Source organism: Aquila chrysaetos, chromosome 18, assembly GCF_900496995.4.
Source record: "Aquila chrysaetos chrysaetos chromosome 18, bAquChr1.4, whole genome shotgun sequence".
Classification (NCBI taxonomy): Eukaryota; Metazoa; Chordata; class Aves; order Accipitriformes; family Accipitridae; genus Aquila; species Aquila chrysaetos.
Window position 1 is genome coordinate 26,010,330 of NC_044021.1, and position 13,646 is coordinate 26,023,975.

At 40.5% G+C, this 13,646-nt stretch overlaps 1 protein-coding gene across 6 annotated transcripts in view; it reads right to left on the reverse strand.

The window, feature by feature from the left end:
* The window catches only part of LOC115353022 (collagen alpha-1(XV) chain-like), a 161,280-nt gene that overhangs the window by 81,199 nt on the left and 66,435 nt on the right, over positions 1-13,646 (reverse strand). For 4 of the 6 annotated variants that reach the window (XM_030041939.1, XM_030041938.1, XM_030041935.1 and 1 more), the window contains 4 exons: positions 12,353-12,459; positions 6,869-6,997; positions 6,217-6,243; positions 3,488-3,550 (listed from right to left, as the gene is read on the reverse strand). In XM_030041939.1, coding sequence (XP_029897799.1) covers positions 3,488-3,550; positions 6,217-6,243; positions 6,869-6,997; positions 12,353-12,459 — 326 coding nt within the window. The remainder of the gene's footprint in view (positions 1-3,487; positions 3,551-6,216; positions 6,244-6,868; positions 6,998-12,352; positions 12,460-13,646) is intronic. The other 2 variants (XM_030041934.1, XM_030041937.1) reach the window with 2 other exon arrangements.

Genomic DNA, 13,646 nt, shown 5'->3' on the forward strand with positions numbered 1-13,646 from the left:
GAGCAGAACAGCCATTGTTTCACCCTGCCATGCACTCCACTCATGCCAGGGAATGGCGAGTTGGCAGGCTCTTGAGTCCACATAGCTCCTGGGGCAAAATCAGTCTGCCGCTCCCACAATACGGTGAAGTGCTGTTCTCTGGATACAGTGTTGTCCAAAATGGGCAACTACCATGACATTAATTCCTAACGTCTATTGTTCATCACTCAAGATCTTGTTAAGAAGATCTTAAAAAGAACTTCTCATTTGTCACAGAATATTTTTCCTTGAACTATACTTTGCCTTTGAGTTATACCAAGATATATGAATAATTACTAATATTATATATATAATTGTTATTATTAGTAAAACCTAGAAACTGTATATGGTGTTTGTGTGATTTATCTTAGAAGCACTGAACTGGCTGGGAAATGCTGTAGAAAATCCATCTCTTTTGGAAAGTGATTGTATTGGTTACACATTTTGGCATGACATGAAAATATGACAGAGGTTATTCAGAAAGGAAGAAAAAAATCGTCTCATAATGCCATCATAAAGTGTTGTGGTATTTACCTTACAGCTTATAGTATTGAATGCCACATAAGTCATAGCAGTGACATCCACTTACAAACTCAGTAGTCATTTTGAGGAACCCGTTAGAGTAGGGACAGTTTTAGGTACATGACTGCCATAAATCTGTGCATGTTACTCCTTCTAGCTTTGGAAACCTTACCCTAGTCTATCTTGTACTCTAATAGCACAATGAGTTATGCCACACTACTTAGAGCATGTTACTGTTAAAATGTATCTAGAACTACTGTAATATTTTTCAGGTGAGATTAATGGCATTGCAGCCCTTCATGGTATCGTAATCACTTCTTTCAGTGTCTGAACTGCAGAACACTTAGATGATGCCATGCACCAATTGCTGCATTTCCAGCAGGTTGAGGGAGGTTATCCTTCTGCTCTACTCATCTCAAGTACTGTGTCCAGGTTTGGGCTCCCCAGTACAAGAAATATAGGGACATACTGGAGTGAGCCCAGTTAAAGGCCACAAAGACAACAGAAGGACTGGAGCTTCTGACTTATGAGGGGAGGCTGAGAGAGATTAAACTATTTAGCCTAGAGAAAAGACGACTTGGGGGGGATCTTCTCAATGTGCATATATATGTGATTGGTGGGAATGAAGAATACTGAGCCAGACTCTTCTCAGTGGTATCCAGAGAAAGAACAAGAGGGAATGGGCATAAATTGAAAAATAAGAAATTCCATTTAAATGTACAACCTCCCTTTTTTTACTCTAAGGGTGATCAAACACTCAAACAGGTTACCCAGAGAAGTTGTGGAATCTCTATCCTTGGAGATATTAAAACCAAACTGGATACAGTGCTGGGCAATTTGCTCTAGCTGCCTCTGCTTTGAGCAGGGGTGCTGGACTAGACAATCTCCAGAGAGGCCTTCCCACCTCAGTGATTCTGGGATTCTGTGATCCATGCAGCAGGTTTTAGCATTGACAGAGATGTAAATAGCTGTCATGGTTTAACCCCAGCCAGCAACTAAGCACCACGCAGCCGCTCACTCACTTCCCTCCCGCCCAGTGGGATGGGGGAGAGAATCGGAAGGAAAAAGGTAAAACTCGTGGGTTGAGATAAGAACAGTCTAATAGAACAGAAAGGAAGACACTAATAATGATAATAATAACAATAATAAAATGACAATACTAATACAAGGACTGGAATATACAAAACAAGTGATGCGCAGTGCAATTGCTCACCACTTGCTGACTGATGCCCAGTTAGTTCCTGAGCAGTGATCCCCGCCCCCGGCCAACTCCCCCCAGTTTATATAGTGGGCATGATGTCACATGGTATCGAATATCCCTCTGGCCAGTTTGGGTCAGCTGTCCTGGCTGTGTCCCCTCCCAACTTCTTGTGCCCCTCCAGCCTTCTCGCTGGCTGGGCATGAGAAGCTGAAAAATCCTTGACTTGGTCTAAACGCTACTTGGCAACAACTGAAAGCATCAGTGTGTTATCAATATTCTTCTCATGCTAAACCCAAAACATAACACTATACCAGCTACTAGAAAGAAAATTAACTCTATCCCAGCTGAAACCAGGACAGTAGCACCCTGTCAAAGTCCTCCACAAATACCACAGTCCTTAATCTGGAATTTACTTCTCATTAATTTTTTCCCTGCAGTCTACAGCCTTCTGATTTCTGCTGCTAAACTCTGCCAGTGCAGTCCGGGGTTGGGGATAAGGTAAAGAGTGGGGAGGAATAGAGAGACAAAGTGGAGAGAAAGAGACTCCTGGCTCAGCAAGTCCATCAAACTGCCCTTTGCTGATCTGAGACTGCTCAGAGGTTCAGAAACGAGGCTGTGAAATGCCTGTACAGAGCGCCTGTAATGCCTGTTGCCAACTGATTCAACGTCTTACTGATAATCTGCCTTCCCAGCCTGCCTTTCCTGAAGAGCCTGTATCCATACACTGTAACATGCTGGTTGTGAGCTATCCCACCATGTCTCTGTAACCTCAGAGAGGGGATAGCCCTGTAACTGTGCATGGATTCCCATGTCCTCCTGTTTGTCTCCCATGCTGCCTGCTTTTGTGAACATGTACCTGAGATGGGTCCCAGACATGCTGCTTTCACCAGGGGAGTGGAAAAGTGTCCCCCATCATGTCGTACCTGAGATGCTTCCTAACCGCCTGACATGCCCTCACTTCTCTTCAGTTTATTATAAGCCTTTGCCCAACGTATCTTCCCATTACAACAGACAGACTGTTCAGCTGGACAGAGAGATGGGGGGTTGCCACGCTGTCTCGTGACCCGATACCTGTGCTGGAGATTAATTTTGCCTTTGAAATTATTCTGGACCCTTTCAAATTGAATCTGAATACATGAGCTTTATATGGGTTACATTCGTGAATTTATGAAGCCTGAATTGTTTTGGTAAACAGATGAAACAGATTATTAATTAGGCACTTGGAGTAACTGGCTGAATGCCAATTTTATGTACAACATGTGCTTTAATGATAGATTAATCCATTATAGCTCACTTCAGCTCAGAAGTGATACAAGTTGTTACTTAAGATGGTTTAACTCATATTTCAATTATGTTAATTTCATAAGGGTAACATAATTATACTGCCTCTGTTAAATCACTTAGCTGGTGGAATCAGTTGCACAATATTTTATATATATATATATAAAACAATATTGTTATATATAACAACTGCCTTTTCTTTATTAAATGTTAAGTATCTCTTCCTTAGCTCTCTTGTGAAAGCCCAGCTTTTTCTACTGCTGAAGTTTATTCATATTCTTGAAAAATCCTTATGATTCTGTTATGGTTGCCCTTCATGCAGATTCATGGGTGAACAGCAGGATGTTTAAATTCTTCCTGTGATTCCCTATTATTATTATTTTTTCTCTCAGAGTGTACCAAATTAACACATGTCCAAGCATAAATGGTATCTGTTTGATTGTTAGTTATTTACAGGACACATACCTTTTCACCTTTTAGGCCTGCTTTTCCTTTCAGTCCCGGTAACCCCTGACGTCCATTTTTACCCTAAAAGGAAATAAATTTTTTAATTAGACATTATCTTTTATGCAGGTTAAACTGGCTGTACGCTTAGCAGCAGAGACTGGATGTAAGGGTGCTAGATTCTAACTCTTGGTTTGTGCAGTGGGAGGAGATATGGGACTTACACCTCTATGCAGTTGGCAGTGCACAAAATGTGCCTCTCACATCTACTCTGCCCACAACAAAGTGGCAGTGAAACCTGTTTGGGGGATACAGATGGAAACACTTGGCAGGCTGCATTTGGATTTGACAGGATGCCAACTGGACCACACAGCACTGATGACAAATATTTTGAAAACTATAATGTTCCACTAGAACAAATAGTGACAGCTGTCTGAAAAGTCCTCTTCAAATTTTCTGTGTCTTAGCCATTTACTTATCTAGAGATAAGAAAGTCTTCATTTATTCCAAAGTTGCTGAATATGCTTACAGCAGGTAAATTCCAGGCTAGAATTCTGCCTCTTCCCTAACAACTTTCAAACTATGAGAAAACGGACACTTGGAAGAAATCTACTTTTAATTTCATACAGAAGTGATAGTCAACATAGAACAGTGAGATATATTTGCAACACACTACTGCAAACTGTTGCCCTGACTGCACCAAATCATACCACTGGCAGTAGCCTGTTCCCACCTTGTACTGAAATCCTTTTTGCCTTGACCCACTTGAATATATTCAGTTCCTACCAAGTAGGATGCTTCCTGAGGACATGTGTCTGACAGGGATGTGTGGTACTACATAGCATTTCACCCCATTTTCCATTCTAAACTTTACCAGTCAAATTAATCCCAAATAACCTTTCTATATATGTTCATCTTATCTATACATAACACGCATATGCTCTTCCTATGGAGGCTGGATCATTGGCTAGAAAGAACTCCCACCAGCTTTAAAGTCAGTGCTATTATGGAGTGGTGTTATTTATGAATTCAGTTAGGACACTGGAAAAAAAATTCAGAAGGCAAATAAATTCTGTTTTCCCTAATGGCATTTTGGGAAGGTGGACAGCTGTGATTATGGACTGTAGTGCTCAAGTTTTAGGGCTGTACTAATTTTAAAGACGGGGTATATAAACACATCATGGAGAAAAAAGGTATCTGTAAGACTGAAAGGTTTTTTTCTCCTATTATTATTTTTCCTGTAGAGTAACTGGTATCAAGTTTATAGAAAAGTGGCAAACACATGGCCAATATAAATCTAGTGCATATTAATTTTATTGCTGAGTGAAGCCCCATCAATCCAATAGTAAAGTTGCATAGGTGTATGCAAGATCGGAACCCAGCTGCACATGGACAAAAGAGTATCTATAAAAAATAAAGGACAATAGTTCATTTCAGAAGATATAACAAAATGCCTATGATAGGATATTGGATTGTTTTACAAGGGTTTGTTTACAAGGACAAAACAATTGCTTTTGAAGCATTTGAATTACAGTTGAAGAATTTTCTATAAGACATTTCCCCATTATTTTGATTTCATAGAATTTCTTTGAAAATGTTCTGCTAGAACAGAAGTCAGACTTCTGTTAATACAGAAAGTGTAAACCTCTTGCCGGTAAACACCCTAATGACACATAATCTGAGTTGAGGCTAAATATTTGCAAAACCAGCTACATTTCTCTGAACATACTAATGTATGCAGGCAGCATTCATGCAGGACCTGAATAATGCATCCCATGAATGACTACTGAATTATTTTTTTAATATCTTAACACATACCAGTTTCATTTGAGGTTGACTTGCAGGGGTCAGGAACGGACAGGAAGCTCATAGTGGTGCATGGCAGGATACAAAAGGAGGAGCAGGCATGGTGGTGATGACAGCCTCTGGGTAGGAAGGTCTTCGAGAGGGGAAAGATGCACAAAGTGGCAGCAACAGATAATAAAGAAACAAAGAAGCCAGGTAGTAAAGCATCAACAGAAGACAGATACGCAACAGCAGCTGAGACACTTGTGGAATATGACAGCTAGGGATTTGTTATTATGTGCATCGCTGGGCAATACTTCACCACGGAGGATGTATATGCAATCTGTCAGCGGCTCGTGGTGAACTGACCTACAGATGGGAGTCATCTGAAGAAGGGAGGAAGGAACAATACAGGAAGATGACAGCAAATGTGACACAAGAGAGGGTAAAATAGAGGAACACAGAGGAGGGAAAGCAGGAAGGATGAAGCTGAAGGTGCTGTTGAATTACTGCGCAAGAGTTGAGGGGTGAGAGGTACATCTGGAAAGTTAATAGCAGCTGAGTTTAGGAGCAGGCAACACGGTGGCATGTGTCTTATGAAGGGTCAATGAAGCACTTTGTTTTTCCCTGGAAGAGGTCTGGGTCCAAGTATGTCCTCTTTTTGAAGTTCCTCTCTACAAAAAAGCCAGCCTCACCAGAGCTGGACTCCTTGTACAGCTGCTTATGGCATGCCATGCCTCTTACTTTCTTTGCAGCTGGGAAATCATAAATTTCTCTTAGAAACCTGTATCCTCCTCTCTTGGCAACCTGAGGAAGTCAACTAGAGCACCAGAGCTGCATTCGAAAGAGAGCACACAGAGAAAGCACTTTGCTGCTTAAGCTTCAATGTAGCTGAGTCTCTGATAAAAAATGTTGTTGGGGTTTTTTTCTTCACTTAACCAAAATATGTATAAAAGAGTACTTACGGGTAACCCATTTTTACCAGGAATGCCCTAAAATAAAACATCTTTGTTAGAAAGGTAAATAAAACATTGTAATAAAGAAGCAACAAAAGAGAAAAACAATTGACTATAGCTTGATGTATCATGCAGTGACAAAATAACAAACCAGAACTGTAACAAATAATATGTCACAGCGTGATCTGTTTTGCACCTCTGTTTAATTGGATACATCTTGTACTGATGGTTCAGAAGGGTATGAAGTGTGAAACATCCTGGATCTACAGAAGCCACTGAAGGAGGCATGTGAGTTCTGAAGTCCAGCAGCTTTGAACATGCTCAAACATGATAGCTGGGAGGGTGGTGCAGCACTGCAAAGGCTGCCCAAAGAGTTTGTGGAATTACTGCTCTAAGAACGTTAGTATGTTGGCAGGTCAGTTGTTTGCCCCGTGCTTTCTGATGATTGTCTCTCATCAGGCCCTTGTACAGCTGTTGACACATGTGCAAAGCAGATATGACACTCTTGAGTTGATTTGGTGGGGCTAAAAACCCATCTTGTTGAAGTATAACTGATGACAGTTATGAGGCTGTGGAGTTTGAGCCCTTTATGCATGTGTGATGGATGACTATTACCCTTTCTAAAATGCATGTATTCTTTCAATGGACAGAAAATACTCACAGGCTGACCACGTTGTCCAAGTTTCCCTGGAGGCCCAGGAGGTCCTTGATCTTTTTTCTGCACATCTTCTACTCCTGGCCTTCCTGGAGATCCTGTAGGTCCATCTTCTCCTTCCTGACCTTTCTGGCCCTGAGTAATTAAAATGTTAAATATGAAAACTGTGTTGCATTACTTTTCCCATTTTTTGCTCTTCCCCCCCCCCCCCTTCCCTCTCTCCTAGAACCCCTGCTTTGTTCAATGCATTCAGAAATCTGTTAGGCACCATACAAAAAATATACTCCATTCAGCAAAGGCAGTCCATATTAGAGGTCATTCATGCAAGTACAAAAAGATTGCTCACTGAGCTGGAAGAAAGGAAAGCTGGTTACCTAGATGCAAATGACCATGGTCTAATTCCCTATCTGCACAAATCTGCACAGTCTAAATCAGTAATATAGGTTTGAAAAAGACCAGTTTCACAAACTCAGTCTGTCTGGGAGAAAATTGTGGAAGTTAAAAAAAGATGTTTAGGAATGCTTTAGCCAACTCCCCTGAGATCTACAACTCTAACAAAAGAGGGTTACATAGCCAGCTTGGTTAAAAAGAAAAGTGACAGAAGGTGAAATGAAGAGTAATAATGGACAACAAGCAAGAGCAAAAAATTGCTAAGCATCAGTATTTGGTCAAGAGAAAGTAAGAATAATAAAAAGAATATTTTAAATACACCAGGAACAAATAAACCCTTTCAGTGGTGAAGGTCGGACAATAATACATATTTAATTCAAATCCACTATACAGGACAGAACATTTAACTCATTTTTGTATCATATTTTGAAACAAGCACTAGGATTTACTCACATTTTATAACAGCAATGAAATATTTTGTGTTCCACTAGTAGCTAATTAAACTAGGAGGGATGTAATATAGTAACTATCCAAGCATTTTAAAGTTAGCAGGATGACAGCTTTCAGCAAAGGAGCTGTTAGCTGATTTTTAAAAGATCTTTCTGGGTTTTGTCACTAGGAAAGTTCCCAAAGACCAGAGATTTTTTCATCTGGTCTCATTAGAGATTTTTTTCCCATCTGGAAAAGTGTTAGAAGAGAACCTAGTTAACTAAGCTGTAGGTAGGATCATCACCTGAGTGAGATAACAGGATTGTTGATACAGGTTGTTAGAGTACTGAAGAAGCCAGCGGATGTTATGGCAGGACCCCTCTTGATCATCTACCAAAGGTCTTGGGAGTCTGGGGAGGTCCCTGCTGGCTGGAACCTAGCCAGTGTTGCTCCAATCTACAAAAAGGGTGTGAGGGAAGACCTAGGGAACTACAGACCTCTTAGTCTAACCTCAGTTCCTGGAAAAATTATGGAGAAGATTATACTGAGTACTATTGAAAAGCATTTAAAGAATAATGCAGTCACCAGGCACAGTCAACATGGGTTCACAAATGGTAAGTCCTGTTTAACTAATCTAATATTCTTCTATGATAAGGTCACCCATCTGGTGGATGAAGGGAAGGTGGTGGATGTAGTTTTTCTGGATTTTAGTAAGGCTTTTGATACTGTCCCTCACAGCATCCTTCTGGACAAGTTGTCCAACTGTGAGATGAGCAGGTAGACGGTGCGCTGGGTGAACTGGCTGAATGACAGGGCTCAAAGGGTTGCAGTGAACAGGGCTACATCTGGCTGGCAACCGGTCACCAGCGGTGTTCCTCAGGGTTCAATTCTAGGGCCAGTTCTGTTCAATATATTTATTAATGATCTGGATGCAGGAGTTGAATGCACCATTCGCAAGTTTGCTGATGGTAGCAAACTGGGAGGTGCTGTTGACTCTATTGAGGGACAAGAGGCCTTGCAGAGAGATCTAGATAGACTGGAGCACTGGGCTGATTAATGGGATGAAATAACAAGTCCAAATGCTGGATTCTGCACCTGGGATGGAGTAACACTAGGCACAAGTCTAGACTGGGAGAGGAGTGGCTGGAGAGCAGCCCTGCAGAAAGGGATCTGGGGGTGCTTGTCGACAGCAGCTCAATAGGAGTCAGCAGTGTGACCTGGCAGCCAAGAGGGCAAACCCCATCCTGGGGGTCATCAAACACAGGATAACTAGCTGGTGAAAAGGGGTGGTTATCCTGCTGCATTCAGCGCTGGTGGAGCCTCAGCTTGAGTAATGTGTGGAGTTCTGGGCCCCACAATTTAAGAAGGATGTGAAGGTCCTTGAATGTGTCCAGAGGAGGGCACCAAAGCTGGAGAAGGAGCTGGAAGGCATGTCCTGTGAGGCGCGGCTAAGGAATTTGGGTTTGTCTAGTTTGGAGAGAAGGAAGCTGAGGGGCGACCTCATTGCTCTCTACAGCTTCCTCATGAGGGGAAGGGGAGAGGGAGGTGCTGAGCTCTTCTCCCTGGTACCCAGTAACAAGACACGTGGGAATGGTTCAAAGCTGCGCCAGGGGAGGTTTAGACTGGTCATTACGAAGCATTTCTTTACCGAGAGGGTGCCCAAACCCTGGTAGAGGCTTCCTAGAGAGGTGGTCAATGCCCCAAGCCTGACAGTGATTAAAAGGCATTTGGACAATGCCCTTAATAACATGCTTTAACTTTTGGTCAGCCTTGAATTGGTCAGGCAGTTGGACTAGATGATCGTTGTAGGTCCCTTCCAACTGAAATATTCTGTTCTATTCTAAAGTCAAAGTAGGAACATAATGAATGCTAAATCAGCATGTTTTTGTCTGACTAACACGTCATAATCTTCTTTGTTATGTGTGCTTGATAACAGTAACACTGTTGATCTGACTTCAGCAAATTTTCCTAAGGGGCATTTGTCCAAGTTCTATACAACACTGAAAAAAATAATGCTGTGCCTCAGCAGTGTCACCCATATTAATTGGATTACAAATTGCATACCTGGTACAATGGAAATCTTGTATAATGGTAAACTTACAGGAGGTAGGGCCACTTCTACCATGTACTCACAAAGACCAGTTTTCAATGCAGTAACAATTTTTAAATTATTATTTTCTAAAAGATTGTTCATTAGCATATTGTATAGCCATCTTGGGTATCTATGTAGTGAAAAGAATGTGGAAATTGGAGTAAGTTCAAGAAAAAAGTTGTAAAGATGAGGAAGTAGCAAAACTACTTGTCACAATAGATTTAAGCTTTTTATATCACACCTCTTAAATCAAGACTGGATTTTTATTTAAGAAAAATACCCCAAAGCTGAAAAAAACCAGATTGTAAGAACAATAGTTCATCTTGACATTAAAATCGCTGCATTTAAAAAAATGTGAATGCAGGCATGAAAATGTTAGAGGAATCATATTTGGAAGTCCTCCAACAAATATTAAAGCCTCTTGTATGTCAGCTCCAATGGATGATCCTTAATCTAATGTTTCACCATTTGTTATAATTTACCACAACAAACACAGAAATGCTAGAAGACCCTCTAAGGAGCAACCTTAAACACTTGAATAGAACACACAGTGTAGAACTTTAGAATAAAAAGTTCTGTCATTCTTGATGCTTTATGTTTTCTGGCAAACAGAAGCAGTCATAACCGACTGCAGTTTCAAGCAATACGAAAAACGGACTTTTGGCGTAGGAGTCACAAAGGCAAGAGGAAGGAAAGGTCGTCATTTATTTTCTGCTTAGAAAAAATCTGTGTTGGCTGTTGGATCAGGAATATTAATTAATGGAAAATGTACTGCTAGCTGATTATTTTGAAATATGTCAACAAGTAGGGCAAGTATTTGAGGAGCTGGGGCCCTCCAACTCATACAGGATTCCAAATGAGGGGCATATGTAATATTAATTTGCAGAATCACACAAAATTCAGGTTACACATTACCTTAGAAATGCAATAGGCACAACATCTTTCAAAGCCCAGTATCTCACCAGAGAGGGTGACTGCAACATATGGCATAGCCATCCCCTTTGGGGTTTCTAGAGCCTGCAGTCGTGTAGGCTGGAGTACTCCCTATTTAGGAGTTAAAAGGGCTGCAATTTTTCTTACCACTGTGTGAACCTCAAAGTAGAGACAGGCTACAGCCTTGCATTTTCTCTTAATTTCCTTGTCTAGGAGACAGGCCCAAATGGAGTATCTAATTTTATAAGGCATTTGTCAAAAAGTGATTTTGAAAATGTGACTAGTCTCAATGCTTTGCAAGTAATTTGTAGTTATTCCTGGTCCTAGTTATTCCTGGTCCTGGCATAATTGAATTGCCAATTAAATTGCAGCCCATCTTTGTCAGAGTTTCCTCTGTTCAGTAGTGTACAACTCACTTGATGGTGGCACACAGACTTCCTAGAATCTCTTTTTCCATCAGGAGGGATCCTGAAAGGAATCAGGACAGCCTGACCAGGATTTTTGGAAGGCATCTCTGACAGGTGAGAGACGTCCAAATATCACCTCTTCTACAGTACTTCTAAAAAATGTGCTGGCAGCCTAGAGAGAAACTAGGCATGGCTGTAAACAGCATTTATTCATGTAACTGCTCTGACACAGACATGAGTAATACAAGGACCCCAAACAACTTTACTGCCTTGCCTCAACTTTGATCCTTTGTAAGGCCATCTGGAGATGGAAAGGTTGTTCAGTCTTAATATTTTCTTAGTCAAAGCATCTTTTTATTGTGAATGCCAGGAAAGCTGCTGGTTACTTTTTAAATGGATTTTTCATCTCTGGGTGTTAACATACGCAGGTGTCAGGAGGCAGCATACACTGCTTTCTTAAAGAAATAACTAGGAGTGGCAGACACTTTTCCAGGGCGGTCCACGCAGCCATTCCCTTGTCAAGACATGATCAACCTCTTGGATGGTAATTCAAGTAAGATTGAGTTTATAATGGGATGATTTCCATAAACTATACATTTTCAGATTAGTCTGTGGGCAACTAAGGAAAGCCAGCGATACACATTTTAGGCATGGATTCCTCCAGAGTTGAGCGTGTTTTAGTGTTAGTCTTCTGTTTGGGTCACCCGATAATGAAGCACTGTGATAATGAAGTGCTTCTTTGCACTTGGTACTTCACACAGAAGCACTTGGTGAGCACTCAAAGGGTGTAATTTTACATCTGTTTATATGCCACACTTCTGAGAAGGAAGCAGGACTTTCACCTGCAAGGCAGTTACTGTGAGTAAGACCAAGATGCCTGCTTTTAGGGACTAAAAATTGTGGGCTTTTATGGTGAGGATTTATGTTGATTATTTTCTTTGTTTCTCACTTTCTTAAATGCAAAATGAAAAAATGCAAAACTGAAAGAATGAATTCATTTTTTTAGTCAAAAATCTCAAGCCCATCTCAATGGTTATAGATCCAAACTTCTGCGTAGTGCTAGTGCTTTTCACTCTGATGTCATGCAAGAACATTCAAGAATTTTAAAAGTAACTTCTGTTTTAGCATGCTGCTAAGGTGGAATTGATAAAGGTACCAACTCAGAAAAGCACCTAAAATTCATGTTTTCCTGCTCTTGGGACAAAAAGATAAGGCATATGATAAACCTATTGTACAGACCTCCTCTCTGCTTACTCCAGCACCAGAGCCATCTTCTTCTCGTAAGATTTTCTGTGTGACAGTGGTAGACTCACTGTTGTCTTGTCCAGTTTCCATGACAGCTGAATCTAAATAAAATAATCACGTATTAATGGGAGACAGAGCAAAATAAAACCCGCCCAGAGATATTTATCAGAGCACAGATGCTGCAAGTTGTATGAAAAGAGAAATTATTTCTATCATGACCAAAATACATTGCAAATATTAATATTAGTCATTTTGTAACTCTGAAAATTTTAAAAGGAAAGAAAAAGAGAAAAGTGAGAATAAAATTATAAAACAAAAGCATTTTTAAGACTGTATTGTATCATCTTCTTTGCCTCAAGCTCTAGTCTAATGGTTGCCTATTTTTCATCTATATAAAATAAAAAATAAGAGGTATCTAAAGAGGTAATATCTGAAGTATGTATGAAATTTAAATAGGAACATTATCTTTGGCCTTATTAAGATAACTAGCTTTATTTTTTGTTTTCTAGGAGTGCACTGAAATTGTCTTACTAGTGGAGGAAGGGATTCCTCATGCATTATGCCCTGCTCTTATTACTTTGCTGCCTACACTTGCGTCCAAAACATGCCGTTGGTGCCCTAGACAGATTCACATCCTTTCCAGGAAACATAAGTAGGATATAGTTATTTATTCAGTGGTGGTATTCAGTTTTACATGAAAGGCTGTGCTTCACTATAACAGAAGGTCATCAAAGTAAATACTCATCTGAAATTCCTTTTAAAGGTGCCACATGGCTTTAGAGCCAATACCACTATTTGCAGAGGTATGTCTCAAGAAGTGCCATGCTTCTCACTGACCTAAGCAGAAGGAAGAGAATTTTTTTTGTTTCATTTCCTTTGGCTAACACTTGCATTCTACTGGAGTGTTTTAGAGTATCAGAGCAGCAGCTCCTCAAGTCAGCTTCTTTGTTTTATCCATTTTTTTTTTTCATTTTAAAATATAATCCATAGTTCTGTGACTGAAACTTCCACACTATAGATGGGTAAATCTATTCTCTGCATGTTTAACAACAATGACTGAGATAAGCACCTATATGGAGTGAAAAGTGAGAGATGTGTTGAATGGTGGCTGTAGTTGCTACCACTTACCTTTGCTGCTATTAGCAAGTTGCAGTCTAACAGACTGCAGTTTCAAAGACCAAATGTTTGTTGAGCCAATTCTTTTCTAACACACAGGATGTCCAAAACCATAGGATTTTCCATTCCTGGCAGCACCCAAAATATGACAGTGGCTTTTCATACAAAAGGA